The sequence below is a fragment of the Hemibagrus wyckioides genome, linkage group LG29 (assembly GCF_019097595.1).
Source record: "Hemibagrus wyckioides isolate EC202008001 linkage group LG29, SWU_Hwy_1.0, whole genome shotgun sequence".
Classification (NCBI taxonomy): domain Eukaryota; kingdom Metazoa; phylum Chordata; class Actinopteri; order Siluriformes; family Bagridae; genus Hemibagrus; species Hemibagrus wyckioides.
In genome coordinates, this window is record NC_080738.1 from 12,926,090 (window position 1) to 12,946,803 (window position 20,714).

The 20,714-nt window shown below is 37.8% G+C and overlaps 1 protein-coding gene across 10 annotated transcripts in view; it reads right to left on the bottom strand.

Annotated features, from left to right (window-relative positions):
• Positions 1 to 20,714, bottom strand: part of LOC131349118 (adhesion G protein-coupled receptor L3-like) — a 296,639-nt gene that overhangs the window by 206,167 nt on the left and 69,758 nt on the right. For all 10 annotated transcript variants that reach the window (XM_058384515.1, XM_058384522.1, XM_058384514.1 and 7 more), the window contains exon 3: positions 2,504 to 2,673. In XM_058384515.1, the coding sequence (XP_058240498.1) occupies positions 2,504 to 2,558 (55 nt within the window). In that variant the 5' untranslated portion in view covers positions 2,559 to 2,673. The remainder of the gene's footprint in view (positions 1 to 2,503; positions 2,674 to 20,714) is intronic.

The window sequence follows — 20,714 nt, forward strand, 5'->3', positions numbered from 1 at the left end:
AAAGAAAGAAAGAAAGAAAGAAAGAAAGAAAGAAAGAAAGAAAGAAAGAAAGAAAGAAAGAAAGAAAGAAAGAAAAGGGAAGAAGAAATATATAGAGAGGAAAAAAGAGAGATAGAAAGAGACAGGTAAAGGTTAAAAAGAAGGCAGTTGAAGAAAGAAAGAAAGAAAGAAAGAAAAAAAGAAAGAAAGAAAGAAAGAAAGAAAGAAAGAAAGAAAGAAAGAAAGAAAGAAAGAAAGAAAGAAAGAAAGAAAATGGAGGAAAGAGGTAGAGAGGGAAATAGAAAAAAAAGAGTTAGCTAAAAAGAAACAGAAAAATGGAAAGAATGAAAGAAAGAAAGAAAGAAAGAAAGAAAGAAAGAAAGAAAGAAAGAAAGAAAGAAAGAAAGAAAGAAAGAAAGAAAGAAAATGGAGGAAAGAGGTAGAGAGGGAAATAGAAAAAAAGAGTTAGTTAAAAAGAAACAGAAAAATGGAAAGAAAGAAAGAAAGAAAGAAAGAAAGAAAGAAAGAAAGAAAGAAAGATAATCTTAAGCTCAGATAATCAGCCAATCAGAGCAGACTCCCACTTCCGGTTGCAGAGGTCGAGGTGATAAGGGAATGAAAACAAAGGCTAATTGAATTAAAGAGGTTTAAATACTTGTCAGTGGTATTCCAAGCTAGCTCTCACACCTACAATCCAATAACACACAGAGATACCTTCCTTGCTTCCTTCCTCCCTCTCTCTCTCTCTCTCTCTCTTCCTTTCGTTCCCCTGTGTGGCCAAATCCATTCATAGCCCAGCATGTGTCAGACTCACATTATGAAAAATGTGTGTCACTTTGGAGAGTTGGCGTCTTCTTCTTGCACCAGCCTGTGGGGCCTTATCTCATCTCATACACTCACTCTACATCTCCTTCTCCCTCTCTGCTCTTCTCTCTCTCTCAATCATTTTATTTATATATATATATATATATATATATATACACTCACGACACAGGCTGATGATAAAGGATATGAAGAGACACAGAGAGACCTCTTTGCTTATTATTTCTACAAACAATATTTCCCTTGCATCCTTTTAATAGTTTTTCACATGCACAGTGTCTACCTCCACCACAGCAATCAGGCTTTTCCAGGAATAAGTGTGGGTATTGTGATTTAGGGTGGTTCCGTGGTAAATCTGGCAGGGTCTGGACGCTCGAACAACAACGTACACGCCCAATCCGCCACCACAATACAGCGTCTGGGCAATATCACTCACATGAACAAGGACAAAGAGGACGCAGGATTTAACCTCAGGCACAGCAGCCAGATACAACACCAAGATCCATGAGCCCATAAGGGCGTTTCAACAGTTTGGGTCCATTTGGTTGTTTTTGTTTTTGAGTTTTTGTGGTGCAGGAAAGAGATCTTTGGTCCATTTGATTTCGTTTGAGCCGTGGTGTGTATCAGTAATTTGTCCTATTCCTTGTGCTTTATATCTTAGTCCAAATCTACCCTTTACACTGTATTGCCAAAAGTTTTGGGACACCCCTCCAAATCATTGAATTCAGGTGTTGTCTTTCAGGGGTTGGGCTTGGCCCCTTAGTTCCAGTGAAAGGAACTCTTAATGCTTCAGCTTCATACCAAGACATTTTGGACAATTTCATGCCTCCAACTTTGTGGGAACAGTTTGGGGATGATCCCTTCACAGGTCAGGACTCTGTGCAGGCCAGTCAAGTTCCTCCATACCAAACTCGCTCATCCATGTCTTTATGGACCTTGCTTTGTGCACTGGTGTGCAGTCATGTTGAAACAATCCCCAAACTGTTCCCACAAAGTTTGGAGCATGAAATTGTCTAAAATGTCTTGGTATGCTGAGTTCCTTTCACTGGAACTAAGGGGCTGAGCCCAACCCCTGAAAAACAACACCTGAATTCAATGATTTGAAGGGGTGTCTAAAAACGTTTGGCAATGCAGTGTATATTCAAAAGTATATAATACAAGAACTGTTTCTTAGCTGCACAATGTACTCTGTCCTTTAACAGAAAGGAACCGCTATCGGACTACTGCTGACTGGATTTTATTTTGACAGGAGATCACTCTCAGCACAGCAGTTACAGTGATACGCTAGTGTACTTTACGTAGCAAGGGAACAAGTGTGTTTCACACAAAAAAAAACGAAAAACCGAATGCCAACCGGCTGCTGAGAAGAACACAAAACAAATGATCTGAACTATTTTGTAAACACGATGCATGCAAACACACTTAAAATTCATCCAACCTGTTCCGATCTTCATTAATGACTTCACACTATCAAATTAACATCTTTAAGACCAGCGTTCAGTCTACCAACTCTTCTCTTACTCCCAAAGTGGAGCTTAATCTAAATTCAAATTAATTTATCACTCTCCGGTGCTGGCAGAATTCATTAGCTAAGCTTCAGGGATATTTTCCTGTTTAGCCATCTACGTTAGCACTCAGTTGTAAGACATCTCATAATTCTGTTTTATGAATTAGTCCAAGGTCTGTAGGGACGATTACTCACCCAGAGACGCAGGGCCCAGCAGGCTGGCCAACAGGAGCATCCGAAGCGCCCACATGGCCCCACCCCTTTTTTTTTGCTCCTTTTTGGCCAATACAGGTATCAGATCTGGCTGGTGGAGGCAAACAGACTGAGCTGAAGCTGGGGAAAGTTGTAGGCGGCTACGGCGTCACCTGAACACACAAAATACACAAAATAACAGATTTGTTAGTAGTGAAATATTCAGTGTTTCCAAACAACTCAAATCCCTGTGCACTGAACAGTTCATGCTCTATACACACCAGATTCAGCTTCTAAACAGCAGGATAATGAGCTAATCTAAGTCAGGTGTGTTACATTGGGGGGAAAACAAATGTGCAGTACAGGCGGGCCTCCAGGAGCTGGCGAACGCTGAGCTGTTTCCAGAGTGCAACATCCCTGAACAAAAGGTGTTTTTCCAACAGTAACCTGGGTGGCTTTCAAAAGCTGATACCGGTGCTTTGCTGTGAATTAGCTTTATTTATTCAGAAAAGCAGGACACATTAGGTGCCTGAGTAGAAAGGATTAATTGGGCAAACATTAGAAAATAAAAATAAAATGATTACACACAATGAGGTATTTTATTTTTTCTCAAGCAAATCAGAGAAACTATTTTTGTTAGAATATATTATTTTGAGGCCATAGCTTATCAAGAATAATGTAAAATATAATATAATAGGAAGGAAGAAAGAAAGAAAGAAAGAAAGAAAGAAAGAAAGAAAGAAAGAAAGAAAGAGACAGAAAACAGAAGAAAGTGACAGAAAAAGAAAGGAAGGAAGGAAGGAACAAATGAAGAGAAAGAAAGAAAGAAAGAAAGCAAGAAAGAAAGAAGAAAGAAAGAAAGAAAGAAAGAAAGAAAGAAAGAAAGAGACAGAAAACGGAAGAAATAAACAGAAAAAGAAGGGAAGGAATTAACGAAGGAACAAACGAACGAATGAGGTGGGAGGGAGTGAGGGAGGAAGGAAGGAAGGAAGGAAGGAATGAATGAAGAGAGAGAGAGAGAGAGAGAGAGAGAAAGAAAGAAAGAAAGAAAGAAAGAAAGAAAGAAAGAAAGAAAGAAAGAAAGAAAGAGACAGAAAACAGAAGAAAGACAGAAAAAGAAAGTAAGGAAGGAACAAACGAACGAATGAGGTGGGAGAGAGTGAGGGAGGAAGGAAGGAACGAACGAATGAAGAGAAAGAAAGAAAGAAAGAAAGAAAGAAAGAAAGAAAGAAAGAAAGAAAGAAAGAAAGAAAGAAAAAGGAAGAAAGAGACAGAAAAAGAAAGGTAGGAAAGAAAGAAAGAAAGAAAGAAAGAAAGAAAGAAAGAAAGAAAGAAAGAAAGAAAGAAAGAAAGGAAAAGTGTCAGAGAAAACAGAACGATAGATAAAAATAGACAGAAAACGGAAGCAAGGAAGGAAGGATGAGGCAGATAGAAAGCACTATTGTGTGTCTCCATATGCTGAAGCAGAAATGATCACTCATTCCATGTGTTGCTATATATATATATATATACTCTTTCCAGCCACTTTATTAGGAACACCTGTACTCTTTTATCCAATCCAAATCAACCAGTCATGTGGAAGCAGTGCAATGAATAAAACTGTCTAGATACGGGTCAAGTGCTTCAGTTAATATTTAAATCAAACATCAGAATTGGGAAAGGGGTCAGAAAAGAGTATCATACTGGACTGACAGGAAAGCTTCAGTAATCACTCTTTACCGCTGTGGTAAAGCAGAAAAGCATCTCAGAAATGAAAATGTGTGGCTGATGAGCGACAACAGCCAAAAAATAGGAATCCATCGAATTCAGCTTTCTATTAAAGCGTCTGTAAGTGCAGCTCATCTTCATAAAGGGTGCTAATAATTTTGAAAAGGGAGGAGATATTATATATCTCTGTATATACGTCTCTATATGAGGAATTCAAAGCATCATTAATGACATTAGTAGCTTATTTATTTTTGGGTCATTTGATTGAAGGGTGCCAATAATTTTTTTTTTTTTTTTATTTATAGGAAATCACACCATTCTACAGTTATGTGTTGATGAGATTCCAGGTAAATCTCTATAAGCATCTTTCCAAGAAAAGTTTTTCTCTCCCCGAGACTCGTTTGTGCGAGACTGGCATCTCGTGGAAGAATATAATTTCTGTAATAAGAGCGTGAATGCAACACTCCGTGAATTTAATCACATTCGACAAATGATCAGAATATTGTTGGCGGGAAAGTGTTGATTAGGACTCAAAGCGGCGATGCGTGACAAACATCTTATTACATCATTACACAAACCTGCTTTTTTATTTATTTTTTTTGCAGCAGCAGCAGGTGCACAGTTTGCATTTGAAAAACAGGGACTGGATGTTAAGTGTACATGATTAATGGAATGCACTCTGGCCGTGGTTTCCAAAGTGTGTGTGAAAGAAAATGTCACTTTTTAAGGGCGTGTGTTGATGGTGTTTTCCTTCCGACTTCCTTCCTCCCTCTGGAAAAAATCCCTTCGTCCCACTGCTATGGTCATTTTGAAAGCTTTTAAAGGAAATCTTCATCCTGGAATACATTTCAGTATGAAATACACTGATCATTATGAGCAGTGAGAGGTGAAGTGAGTATCACTGATGATCTCCTCATCATGGCACCTGTTAGTGGGTGGGATATATTAGACAGCAAGTCAACATTTTGTCCTCAAAGTTGATGTGTTAGAAGCAGGAAAAATGGACAAGCGTAAGGATTTGAGGTTTGAGCTTGAGAAGGGCCAAATTGTGATGGATAGACCCCTGGATCAGAGCATCTCCAAAACCGCAGCTCTTGTGGGGTGTTCCCGCTCCGCAGTGGTCAGCTTCTATCAAAAGTGGTCCAAACTAGGAACATTGGTGAACCGGTGACAGGGTCATGGGCGGCCAAGGCTCACTGATGGACGTGGGGAGCGAAAGCTGGCCCGTGTGATCCGATCCAACAGACGAGCTACTGTTGCTCAAATTGCTGAAGAAGTTAATGCTGGTTCTGATCGAAAGGTGTCACAGTGCATGGTGCGTCAGGGCTGTTTTGGTAGGAAAAAGGGGGACCAACACAATATTAGGTGGGTGGTCATAATGTTATGCCTGATTGGTGTATTTACAGTATGATTCTGATGCTAATTTGATGATGTCACAGGGAGACTTTGGTTTCCTAGTTCAGCTGGTGTTTAATAAGAAATAAAAATTCCAGGTTTTGCTATAATAACTGTCCTCGATGTCTTAATAATTTCAAACTAAAGCATAACTGTTATGGAGACATCGGTGTGAACGTTCCAGAATGTTCCGCAATGCAGTGCAGCTATACAATACGCCTCAGCAAGTAAAATAAAACTTGAAGACCTGGAAGCTGATCTGTTTGAACAGTGAGTGAGGAGGTGAGAGAGCTAAAGTACTAAAGCCCCGCCGCCTCAGATAGAGATGAAGAGAGTGCTACGTACTACAACTGGCACCGATAACGGCATTGTGGGTAATGTAGGAAGTTGTTAAGTAAAGCGAAAATAAACGAAGAGGTAAGTCAACTCAGATTTTCATTACAATAAACACCACTCAAGATTAAAGTCGTGACTTTGTTTTTTTACAAATTCTGGAAGAAAGATACTGAGAACAGCACATATATTCCTTTAAATAACACTCTGTACACCTCAACAGCATCCCAGATTAAAAAATGAACCCATATGAGAGCACTGTTCTGTTAAAGGCTGGTAAGGAAACAAGAATCAGAGAGAACAGAGTCCCTCTGGGAGACCCAGAGCAGCGAGTGCCACTGCTGAATCCCTGACGTCAGTGTGTGTGTGTGTGTGTGTGTATGTGTGTGTGTGTGTGTGTGTCTGTGTGTGTATTAGGCTTTTTTGTTCCTCGGTTCTTGATTCCCTAGCGTCAGCACATGCACTGTATGTTTTTTTTTTCTTTTTCTTTTTTTGCAGTCCACACCAAATCTGTCACAAGGTTGTCAGGCAGCAGGGGGGAAGAATTTAGAGGCCGAATCTATAAGAAAACATCGTGGCCACATGTACACAATTCTGTAATTGTAAATCTCACAGACGCTCCAAATATTAGTGAAATAAATACAGAAACATTTTTTACCAGAATGTGAATTGAAAAGGAAACTCCAGAAAAAAATAATTTGTTATATATATTTTATGTTCAGCAGTTTAATAATAATAATAATAATAAAAAATAATAAATAATAATAATAATAATATCATCATTTGTTTTATTACCAAGTTTATTTTATTTATTGCAAAATTTACACATGCCTTAAAAATGGCTTACAATCAATAAAATATAAAACATTAAATAAATAAGATAAATATAAAATACATAATAAGTAAATAATACATAAAATGCAAAACAAATAACATTATTATTATTATTGTTATTATTATTATTATTATTATTATTATTGTTGTTGTTGTTGTTGTTATTATTATTATTATTATTATTATAGCAGTAATAAAAAAAATCTGTAAATGGTAAAAAGTTCAATACTCACTCACTGTCAACAACAGAGACAGATTTGTATGTAATTCTATCACTTCCTCCTCTCTCTCTCTCTCTCTCTCTCTCTCTCTCCTGTGGTTTCAGAGTGACTTTTCATCGTTCATCTCACGTGCCTGAAGCATGTCACAGCTCCAGCACAAGCAAACGGAAGCAAAATGCGCCAGGTATCAGTACGAAATCTCATTAAGCCCTAATGAGCTTTGGATGCGTTTTCATGTGACACATGAATACAGAGGGAGGAAAAAAAAAAAATTCGAATCCTATCAATACAGGGCCAGGATTTTTTGAAAGGACTTCGCCTTGAAGTACATCTAGAGAGGCAAAGATGTAGCACATAAGACAGACAGCATCACTGGCATTCATTAACACATACACAGACAGACAGACATGCCAACAATTACACACACAAATACCCCTAGAGAGCGCGAGATGTGGGATTGGTGTGTTTGATTGGTGCAGTTTGCCGAGAGTTGGCAGTAAATGGCATTTTGCAGCAGACAGCTTCATTACCCACTCACACAATGGTGCAAACTTTCTAATCAGTGTTTGCTGGCACTGATTCCACACTGAGAGAGACGCCCACTCCCTGTGCTTCAATTAATTGCACTTTCTAAGCTTGATCTGCTTAAACTAGAACAGCAGCTTATAAGGAGAGAGCAGAAATGGGGCATTTAGTGGAGAAAGAGTGGCAGATAAGGGTGATTAGTGAAACAAAGCCACAAAATATGACTAGGAAAGGAAACAAAAGACAGAAGGGAAGAGTGAGGGTGTAAAAAAACCCACAGAAATTATAGGTAATCTATCAAAGGGATCGGTCAAAGGTAATGACACAACTACTGTTCTTGTGCTGTACAAATAATAATAGTGTACGATAGATCTGCAGCATTTCACTTGTAATTTCATATCTTTTTATTTTCTACTCTCACGGTGCCAGGAACAAAAGAAAAAAAAAACAAGTTGACTTACTGTCACAAAATTCTGTCTTATCTCATGTTTCCGAATTTTGATAAAAATGCCAGAATTTTGAAAGTAAGTCTAGATTTTTAGATGAGCCAAAGTTTGTGATAACAAGTCGGAATTTCGAGATAGTGTGGCAGACGTCCGAGATAAGAAGTCAGAATTATGAGATAATCCATCAAAGTTACAAAATCGAGTTAATCAATCGATTTATGAGAAAAGGATTTATGAGACAATAGGTCATGATTTTGAAGAATTTGATGATTTTTTTAAAAATTTGAATTCTGAGATAGTAAGTAAAGATTTGCAGAGGTGTCAAAATATTGAGATCATATTTCAGAATTTTGAGATAAGGAGATAGAGTTAGAATTCTGTTATCAAAAAATTCAATGAGAGAAATTTGAGATAAAGCAGTATTTTGAGTGTTAACGTGTCAGAATTTGAGATAATGTTTTGAGATAATAAGTCACCAGATAGCAAGAAAACCATCTTGTGATATTTGGTCTAGATTTTATGATTTCTAAGATAACAAATCCCCAAATTGACATAATATGTCAGAAATATGAGGTGACAACTATGAGGTGATAAATCGAGATAATAAGCAAGAATTTTGAGATAATGTGTTTTGAAAGAATGACTCAAATCTGAGATATGAAATTCACAATTCCTGAAACTGTCAGAATTTAGGAGATAAACACTGACCATTTTGAGATATTCAAAATTATGAGAAAATATTTTTTTAAAAATGAGATAAATTGGAATTTTGACATGCTGAAAAATATGCAATGACCTTTTTTTCTTTCTTTTATTCCTGGCAGAAATGGGCTTCCATAGTAAATGGCTTTATAAATGGTCAGGGGTGTTTTTGAAAGGAGAATATATCTGAAAGCTAAAAGCAAGGTCACAAAAAAAAAAAAAAAAAAAAAGTTTTTTCCAGCTAGTTCAGTACTGATGTATTTAGGGACACTTTCAGACTCTGTAGGAAATTTGCAGCACACCTGTGATTTGCTAAAGTCGGGCATATGACGTACACCAGCCATGAATTGTAGCATTTGCTGCATTTATCGCAAACGCTCATGCAGAAGTCGCTAACAAAGTGAAATCCGATTCAAAGTAAAAGAAAGAAAATACCATTGAAATGATCCAATAGTGCAAATTTTCGAAGCCGTCGGAGGTGACATTGAATTCGAAGTGTGTCAGAAAGCGTAATCGGACGTCACGTAGTGCGAACAGCGATGCGACCCTGCTGTCGCCTATTTTGCGTGGAAAGCAATTTGCAATAGTACCATCTGTTAAAGCCGATCTGTGACTTTTCCGTCAGCAGCGTGGTGTCGTTAACCACATCCATGTGCAGGCTACCCTGAATTAAGGCTAGAATTCTGTCACGGAGAAAAATATTTTTATTTCCCCAAGCACAGAGCTTCAGCAAAAAGCATTACACGTGTGATTAGACCTGAATGGTGGTTTGTTGTCACCATTCTGTTAGACTGAGCTGACTGGTGATTTAATTAACATTTAACTTAGGATTGGAGTCCTGGAGTATAAGCACCTTCCCACGGCATTAGTCTCTATAATGAGTCACACTGCACTAAGAACTACTGCATCTACTGTAGAACCAGCATCTCTTAGCAACTAGCAGCGCAGTCATGTGTTGCACTCAGTGCTGTTTTCTTCAACGATGGTCAATTTAAATATCTTAAATTTGGTGAAAATTTAGAAAATTTATTTATATGAAAATATTCTTGATAGCGTCACATGACTTCTGTTCAGATGATTCATATCAGTTCATTCCCACATATCCTAGTGTTAGTCCTGCGCAATGGCAGGGTCCACTGTTTGTAGCAGATCATTCGATCCGCATGATTTGGCACAGGTTTTACGCCGGATGCCCTTCGTATCTCAAGCCCTCCAATTTTTATCCGGGCTGGGGACCGGCACTGAGAGTTAACTCTTTAGGGGCTGTGTTAGCGCCCTGCCTGGGAATCGAACCCGGGCCGCGACAATGAGAGCACGGGATCCTGCCGCTGGACCACCAGGAGGCCCATCAATTCATTCACACATAATTAAATAAAATTTATGTTACAATTTTGTTTCACGTTTATAATCTTGCATCCATCTTTTATTTATTGTTAAAATTATTTTTATTATTAAAAAAAACGTACCTTAGCCTGTTTACCGTACTCCACTTTATCATCCTTAATGAAAGAAATGTATTTCTTTTCATTTTATTCACCGCAAATTATTAGTTTTCGGATCCTCTGTCGCCTTTTACATCTACCAGGTCATACGTGTATTAGTCAGGTTAAACAATGACAAATTAAGGACAGGGCGGAAAAAGGTGAGTTAATGGAGGAAAGCGGTGACCTAGCAGAATTGTGCCATTGCTATAGCTATGTAGAATAAATAAGGAATGAAAACACTTTGTTGTAGTGTAGAGTTGTGGTGTCTATGATTCTGCTAACTACTTTATATACATACAAATATGCACTGTATATTCATATCAACATACAGTTTTACGATTATTCCATAAATTAAATGAATCTCCAATTTTGCTCACTGTGACACATTCTGAATTCAATCTCATTTCCATTTTTTTGGAAATGGAAATATTACTGGTAGAAATATACAGAAAGCCAAATATACAGAATCACATCGCTATCCAGATGCCGGTCTTCCATATGATTATCACATTAAATCCATTGTTCCAGAGAATGATGTCACATCCTGTTTCACATATCCACATCACTCATTTCCAACAACACAGGAACTGGTAGAAGAACGCTTCGGAGCGTCTCCACAGGAAAACAGAGTTTAAGGTAATTATCGGCACTCAGACGAGTCTGTTTTATGCTGTAAACGGATCAGATGATCGCAGTACAGGAAACAGATGTGCTCTCACCTGTAATGGTCTCAGTGGTGTTTTTAAATTGCTAATGGAGCCATTTTGGCTTCCTATGACATGTGTTAGATATGCATTATTGGATACATTATTGTGACATGCCCTATATAGGGAAAGGAAATTCTCAAATTCTTGTACAGTTACATCATTCACTTGACCTTGGTGATGGCCTGGAAATTTGTAATTTGATTTGAGTGCTCACGGGTTACAACCTCTGCTGTACTGTATTAGGAATGCTATCTGTTGATCTGTGTGTGTGTGTGTGTGTGTGTATGGTGCAGCTGGGAACCAGTAGATTAATATCAGTTTAATGTTAGTTATGCACACACACACACCACAATTCATCCACGGATATATCTATCCTGTAACACGATCACTTTTATCTGATTTCACTAATACAGTCTAACTAAATAAACAAAATCTTTTCCCTCCATCGTTTTTTTTCCCCCCGTCATCATGTCAGTCTCCTTTTCTTCTACCCTTGTTATTTGCTGCGCTAATTAACGGCAACACATGTTAAACGAGCCATTAATAAAACCATAATAATCTTAACAAAGTAAGTTATCCCATGTATTAATTGACATTTATGTAAATGTTAAATAAATACACCTACAGTGACTAATGGAATTTCAATTCATGACTAAAAATAAATACACATAAATTAGCGAAAATGAAATAAGAAAGAGAGAGAGAGAGAGAGAGAGAGAGAGAGAAGCAGCAGTGCTGTGGGGACTGTTGGTGTTTCAAAGCAGATTTACATGCTACAGTAGAGATGGAAAATGTTTGAGTTATTTTATTTCATTATAATACTTAAATATCGATAGAAATACTTAAATAAATAAATAAACTAGCAGAAATTGTCCCAATTTGTCATTTCTCATGCAGCTAATATGAGAGCTATCAGACTAATCCGCTAGTCTGAAGTGTCGAAATTGAGGATTTTCTAAACATTTTACCTCAGTAAAACGCTAGAGTAAACAAAAACGGACATAAAAAGTCTCCTTGAAGCATGCTGAGGTCATTTGAAGAAGCATGTTTAGCTCTATGGTTAGCTGACTAGCCTGTTTTCTTTGCTAATGCCAAGTTAGACTAGCATCAATTCGAGTAGCTACCAGAAATTACCCAGGCTAGCTAGCTAGCTAGTCAGATTCTAGCTAATGGTAAATTTTAGTCATTAGTTACTTCATGATATTCATTTATTAGCGAAACTGTGTAGTGTTAGTTCATGAATATAACAAGGAAAATAAGAGATTAATGATGTTTTCACGCAAGACGCTTGAGTAAAAAATAAACATTTGATGAGGCAGTATTAATGTAAATTTCTCAGTACTTTTTCCCATACTTTCTCCATGTCTATTTCCTGACAGCTTCCAGCTACACTAAACTTCCCTGAAATAAATTCTGCATGAATGTACATAATAGTGCTTGATTTTTACAAGCATAGTGTTTAAATATTTTCATAAACCGGTATATTTAAAGCCTTTTAAAGCTCTGCTTAAACACACAAAAGTAAATTTGGCTGTACGTGATATACACCAATCAGGCATAACATTATGACCACCTGCCTAATATCGTTTTGGTCCCCCTTTTTGCTTCCAAAACAGCCCTGATCCATCATGCACTGTGTATTCTGATACCTTTCTATCAGAACCAGCATTAACTTGAGCAACAGTAGCTCGTCTGTTGGATCGGATCACACGGCCTTCGCTCCCCACGTGCATCAGTGAGCCTTGACCGCCCATGACCCTGTCTCCGGTTCACCACTGTTCCTTCCTTGGACCACTTTTGATAGATACTGACCACTGCAGACCGGGAACACCCCACAAGAGCTGCAGTTTTGGAGACGCTCTGATCCAGTCGTCTAGCCATCACAATTTGGTCCTTCATCAAACTCCTTACTCTTGTCCATTTTTCCTGCTTCTAACACATCAACTTTGAGGACAAAATGTTGACTTGCTGCCTAATATATCCCACCCACTAACAGGTGCCATGATGAGGAGATAATCAGTGTTATTCACTTCACCTTGAGTGCTCATAATGTTATGCCAGACACATTGAGACATTGTGTATATTTAACAGATGCATATAATATGACTGGATGCGTCTGAGTCTTTAAATTCTTCTACGATCATAACGCCGCTCTGTCTGTCTCTGTCTTTTAATCTCTAACCTCCTCACTTTGCTGCTCCTCTCTCAAGTCTTTTGGAGGTAATTAACAGACACGGCTGAGGTGATTATGACAATCTGTCACTCCGGTGCCTGTGACTTGTATGATACAACCACACACACACACACACACATAATAAAAGAGGAAGTGAGAACACATACCGTTCTGTTCTGTTCTGTTTTCTTCTGTTCTCTCGTCTATCCTTTTGTCTAACTTGCACTTTGATCGGACAACGTGTTCTTAGTCTGTATACTCTCACTTTCTTCTTCAAAGGAATTCAAAAGGAGGAAAAATGATCAGTAATGATTAAACGATGAACCTCCTTCTCATTTTTTTAACACCTACGAAGCACAAATGCAGTCTATACTCTGGACTAGGAAGAAATCAGTTCTTCATACCTTTTTGTTTTTTTATTATTAACAGTCATTGGTGGTGCTGTTGTACTTCCACACAAATCCAAAAGCATCAGCCTTAGTTTGCCAGAAATTAGACCATCCTTTGATGCAAGAGGAGATTAGCTATGCTAACACGCTTAAAGCAGCCATTCCGGGGTAATAACAAACACGCGAGCAGCTAAATAAGCACTGGAGATGAACAGCCAATGAAATGTTCTCTGCTGTAAACTTTGCTCTCTCTCTCTCTCTCTCTCTCTCTCTCTCTCTCGATCTCTCTCACACACACACACACACACACACACACATGTACATCTCAGTCATCTCTGTGTGATTCATTCTCCTTTCATGCGCTGCATAATTTTTCACAGAGAGTAAAGACAGTCATAATTGTTTTCCCAGAGAAAAAAAAATAGCTATTTAAATGAATTCAAACAGACGTTCGCCTGAGCAAGCAATACACACACACACACACACACACAGAGGGCTAACATTCCCATATGTGGAGTTGAGTGTTTGTGAATATGAAACACACTTTGGGTTGAAGATCGTGGCAAATCTTATTGCATACACACAGAATCATCTCAGCAAAAGCAGCTGGTGGCTACATCACCAACAAAAAAATCGAACTTCCCCTGATATGACAGCGTTCAAGAAGGAAACGGTGGACGACCACACAGTATTTTATTTAAGTTAGTATATGGTGCCCTTTTAGTAGTACTCATACATGCATTCTTGAAGAAAAAAATAATAATAAAAATGTGATACTATGTGACGTAACCCTAGTATACGATGCTACGTTAATCGATAAAAAAGACAGGTCAAAGTCAAGCCGCTTTTATTGTCATTTATAGCAGCATATACTGAAATGAAATAAAGTTCTTCTAGGAACTTTCATGCTGCTCAGAGCTACACAAAACAACACAGAACTAAGAACATTAAAATAGCTTACATAATACTACAGCGTCGTCCTAACAATCTAAAGATAACTTTATAAAACGTTAGAGAAGAGAGAGAGAAGGAGAGAGAGAGATGAGAGAGAGATTAGAGTAGCTCAAAGATAGATAGATAGAGAGAGAGGGAGAGAGAGAGAGAGGGAGAGGGAGAGGGAGACAGATGGAGAGAGGGGTAAGTGTAGCTCAGAGAGAGAGAGAAGGGGACAGGTTAAAGTAGCTCAGAGAGAGAGAGGGAGAGAGAGAGACAGATGGAGGGGGGGTTAAAGTAGCTCAGAGAGAGAGACAGAGACAGAGGGAGAGAGAGACAGAGAAAGAGAGGGGTAAGTGTAGCTCAGAGAGAGAGAGAAGGGGACAGGTTAAAGTTGCTCAGAGAGAGAGAGGGAGAGAGAGAGACAGATGGAGGGGGGGGTTAAAGTAGCTCAGAGAGAGAGACAGAGAAAGAGAGGGGTAAGAGTAGCTCAGAGAGAGAGAGAGAGAGAGAGAGAGAGAGAGAGGGGTTAAAATAGCTCAGAGAGAGAGAGAGAGAGAGAGATTAGAGTAGCGAAAGAGAAAGAGAAATGGAGATGGGGGTGAGAGTCACTCACAGTAAGAGAAAGAGACAGAGGTTAGAAAAGCTCAGAGAGAGAGAGAGAATGAAAGGGGTAAGAGTAGCTCGGAGAGAGAAAGAGAAAAGGTGAGGGAGAGAGAGAGAGAATGAGCAGTTCAACTCACCGAGCACTGAGTCTCCTTGGCCGAGTCTACACTGGAGTTAAAGCGCAATTCATGTTATCCTGTGCTTGTGTTTATCGATACCGCTTTGCACACTTAAATTTGCTCTCTCACCCTCACACACTCCATTAAAGATCTTAAACCTAAACCGGAGCATGAGGAGTTTATTGTAAGCAGCACACACCACCAAGCGACATAAACCGAACTAAATAAAGAGCTTCTCATTGAATGGTAGCACATTTTAGCTTCGTTATCAATATCCGTTTCAACGAGTACAGAAACACTGAATAGATAGATCAAGCCTAACCAGATCAAGCCTAGTCAACATATCCATGTGAAATCCTCCCAGCTCAACACTTCACAACACAGCACAATGTCAGCAATTCTCCTGTTTAAAAGAGATTTTGACAGCAAAAGACCGCACGCCGTCAGTGGATCTATAAGAAGCTGGTTCCGTTGCGAGGCTAGATGACTGAAACTTCACGTTGACTTAGCATCACGCTAAAGACGGGGCGAGCATGTAGCTGTCAGAGGTTGCTGAAGGAGCTCTTCTCCCGCCGAGCTCGGCCACTTTCACACCATCAGCATTTCTGTGCTCTAGGAGATTAAATCTGTTTATGATGAGTAATGGTCCGGTTTATTCATCCGCAAGATGCTGTGCCAGTATGTTCTCGAAAAGACCCAACCCCTACAGCTGACACACACACACACTATGTGTGCATTTTGTGTGTGTGTATTTTCTGTATTTTGTGTAATTCCATTGTTTGAATTTTATTCAATTTTCATAATATTTCCAAAGCTTACAATGTCTCCTTCTACTGTACTTTTAGTCAGTTTTCGCTTAATATAGTAAAGAAGCTCTAAATAAACTCATACACATTATCTCAAACAAACCACTTTTTTATTTTGTGACGAATACTGTTAAATAAATAAATAAAACACACAATGTCGGCTAATATAGAAAGACATTTGTAAGACGTCTTGTCCACGTCAATTTTTTTCCCCTATCCAGCGTCAGCATCTGTTAGGCCTGCCCCTTTTAATCTATGTAAATAGAGCTGCGAGTGTATAAAGTATCAGACATTCCACACTTACGGTTAAATAAGCCAATCATCTCAGGCATCTGAAGTGCACTTCTACATGTCGGAATTTTCAACATAAACACTCTGCCCTACTCCGACTATTTATACTACACAACTGGCATAGAAAAATTACACAATTCAGGATGCATTAAAAACCCCTTCAGGAGCGGTCAGGAATTCAACAGTGCTGCTGTATAAATTATTATGATTAATTTAGCTTTTTATGCTTAATCATTAAAAACAATGGTAATTATGCTTAATGCTTAATTAAACCTCTATTTATAATAGGTTTAAATTTTAGCCTTTTATCCGGTGATTGCAGTGCACTCTCTAGCATGGTGGTTTTATATAGCCGTCACATTATTTTATGCATTTAGTGAAAAATTTTGAATCATTTCCTGAAGACAAGTAAAAAAAGAAAAGAAAAGAAAACAAGTATGGAAAAAAAACAAAAATATTTATTTTGTATATTTTATATACAAATATGAATAATAGTGATTTAATTAGTTTTTTAGGAGAGGGGGTTGTTTGGTTTTTTTTAATTGCTTTATTTTTTATATATTTTATATATATATATATATATATATATATATATATATATATATATATATATATATATAATTTTATATACAGATATGTATATGTATGTATTTGTTTATATAAATGCAATTTTATATACATACATATGTATACATATGTATGTATATGTTTTTTGCTCTGTTTTTTTAGTTATTTTTTTACTTGTTCTGTATTTATATAAATATAACTTTATATACATAGATGTATGTTTTCTGTTTGTTTTTTATTTATTTTTTTATTTGTGTTTTTTTTGCTTTGTTTTATTGTTTTTCTTTTGTTTTTGTTTTTTACTTGTTTTGTATTTATTTAAAGATAATTTTTTATACATATGTGTATGTTTTTTGTTTTGTTTTTTATTTGTTTTTTAACTTGTGTTTTTTATTTGTTTTTTGTTTGCTTTTTCTTTATCAGAAAAATATCAGAAAATGTAAAATATCAGTGACAAGAACCCATTACTCAGGCTTAATCATCCATCCATCCATTTTCTATACCCGCTTTATATCTAATTAGGATCACGGGGGTCTGCTGGAGCCTATCCCAGCACACACTGGGAGAAACGCAGGGGTGTACACCCTGGACAGGTCGCCAGTCCATCACAGGCCCACATATAGACAGACAACCACACACACTCACACTCACTCAGGCTTAATCAAACAATCTGAAATATAAATTATGAAGTAATACCCTTGTGATCATCACCACTCAAGGATGCAACAATATTTTTTAGCATTCTTGATGTTACACACTGTGTAGCTACTCATATAGTAACATCCACTCTGTTTATAATTACATAACATCACAGACTCGCTAAAAGCTAAATATTTAAATACCAAATCGCTTCATAAAAAAATGTCATGCAGTATTTCAAGGAATTGGATGGGCCTACAGTGTTTCAGCCCAGAATATTCTAGTGCACATAGCCAAAACAAGCAGTGTTCAGGAAAGTGTGTGCTTGCTGATTTACACTCAGCTGCTCCTGATTAGAGCTCTCCGAAAGTTTCTGAAAGCCTGGACGCTCTCTTCTGCCATTTCAGCAGCAAAACACCAGACAAAGGCATCATGAAGACAACTCTTGGCGCGCGCGTGTGTGTGTGCTTGTAAGTCTGGGCTGATTTGAGATTTGAGAGAATCCTCTTTAATGAGATGGCCTGTAGTTTACGCCGTCAGGTTCACTGAACAGTCTGAGCTGATAACTGAGCGATCGTGCACACACACACACAGACACACACAAACACAGAAACACACACATACACACACAATTTAATTTGCTCAAAGAGAGCAAATCGCTCAATGAAACCGAGTAGTCAGAAGGTAAATCCTCTTCCTTTTCAGTAATGTGATCTCCTTTTAAATGGCATGAATCAAGACTCCACTTTCCCTACTTACTGTTATGGACATTAATAAAAACCGGCGCAATACAGGAACGAGTACGTGAGCGAGCGAGTCGAAAGAGAGAGAGAGGTAGAGGTAGTATTTTTCCATCCATTACGATCATTTTATACTTTTTCATATAGCACTAAAGCAGAGCTACAGTAAGTAAAGAAAGAAACATGACAAGAGTGCTCTTCTAGGAAATGAATTCATCACGGCGTGGTGTGAGACCACGTCAAGGAGAGACTGTTACTGCTAGGAAGTGGATTATTTCCTAATAACAGCTTATCCTGAAGTGATTTATTCATCTTACATCACCGCAATCTGTCCAGATTTAATTTGCTAATGAACAAAACGTTGGTTTTTATGTCGATTTATTGTTAAACTGAATGTGGAACATTAGCAAGACAAGAAAGTTCCTGTTATTCTTGTGACAGTGCTGACACCGGAGACTCCTTCCATAAACGGTAAATAGGGTTAGATTACGAAGATTATGACACATCATCATCATCATCATCATCATGCAAACTGTTACCATAGAAAGTCCCTGTTATAACAATTAAGATCTTCCTGTTATTGAAAATGAGTCTCCACTTTCTGACCAATCAGACCAGAGAATTCAACAGCAGTGTGGTATGAAATAAAATATATGTAAACAACAAGACAACGCTTAAATTTGTGGGTGCGAATCAGTGCTGTCTACCTGGTAATGATTAGCGAAGTCACGGCGCATACCCCTACGCTTTATTCAATCCGGTGCTATCTCCTGCTGGAAGGACAATATGGTCCGCTTAGCAGGAGGCCTGATTGGCTCCCGAGTCTTTCAATCACTGTCAGATTCTCTTCTCTCACAGCTTTTCAGATGTGTCTTCCTTCCCGACAGGATGCCAGCATGACCTCCACTCCCCTCTCAACCTCCCCGTTCATCCCTTGCTCAGTTCGCAGAACCTGAAACTCGTTTCAGACTGAGAGGCTCCTATAATGCCACCGGCTTCGCTGACTTCCTGGCAACAAGCTACCTGCAAACATCACTCTCTCTTTCTCTCTCTCCATCTTCGACTCTCCTTCCTTCTCTGGCAAGCTTCACAGAGCAGTTGGTTTTCAGATCCTCTGGCTTCTTGGCTGCTCTCTCATTTCAGCTTTCATGTGTGTTTGCTAGCTCTGAAGCTCTTTTGCCTTTAGTGCTCAATATGTCTGTTTAACATTAGGAGAAAGATCTTATTAGAAACGGCGTTCCAACAGACCCGGGTAAAGCTCGAGCTTGAAATTGGAACCATGCCTGCTAATGCGAAAACATTGGCTGTTCCATGAATACATTTAGAAGTGAATGATATAAGTGGATGTGATGTTTGGTGTTGGGTGTTGGCTGCGTGGAGGTAACATCGATCCAAAGTGCTTGAGATCATGACGCTCTGGAACATCAGGAACTGGCTGAACTGTCAGGGATTACACCTAAGTCATACGCTCAGGCAGAATTCATCCTAAACTCCATTTTCAGTGGAGTAGCAGATAAAAAATTCAGACTGTTATACGTGTCTAGTTCATCGAAATTGGCATATCAGATCTATCAAAGTTACAGTAAGCGGCAGAAGTTGACTTAATAAATGCTTCAGGAATCAAAACAATCCTTTACAAACCTGTCAGCTCTGATCATAATACAGAAATACTCTGGATGGTTTCGAAATGTTTTTTTTTTGTTTTGTTTTTTTTTTCAAATGAATATGTTAATATAGTCAAAAAGAATGGGGGAAAAAAAATCTGTGTCTTTGTATGAAAATCTATTAATGTCAGAAGACATAAAATCTCAAAACATTGTCCTTAACTGCAATCTTTTATTGCAGTTAGCTCTTCTATTACCAGCTCAAACAACTTTGGTCGGTTTAACCGTTTTAGTCTTTTACCAGAACAAACTAACAAAGAAATAATCAAACAAATATTCATGCAAACAAACAAACAAATAAATAAATAAACAGACACAAAATGTGAAACAATCAAGCAGGTAAATGCAAAGAAACAAAGAAACAAACAAATAAATAAATAAATGAATAAATATCTCGTATGTTTAAATGTATTGAAAAGCATGTTGTTTGTTTGTTTGTTTGTTTGTTGATTTTTTTTTCTTTGGCTTTGTTCGGTCAATTTCAGTTTAACTGTTTTAGGCTTTTACCAGTACAAACAAACAAATAAATAAAGTTTGACAAATAAATAAATAAATAAATAAACAAACACAAAATGTGAAACAATCAAGCAGGTAAATGCAAACAAATAAATAAATAAATAAATTGATATTTTGTGTGGTTTCAATGTATTGAAAGGCATGTTGTTTGTTTGTTTCTTAATTTGTTGATTTTTCTACTGTGGCTTTGTACAGAATACTTAATTTAAAAAAAAAATGTGCCAAAATGTTGTCTACTATTTGCCTTAGCTGTGGAACTACTGACCCTAGGACTTAGTAAATCATAGCTGTGGTGTAAAAGTCCTAAAACATTATGTTCTACCAGTTTAAACATTTCACTCCTGTAGCAAACTCATAAATAAATAAACACCTCGTCTGGTCTGAATGTGTAGAAGTTGTTTTGAAGATTTTTTTTTT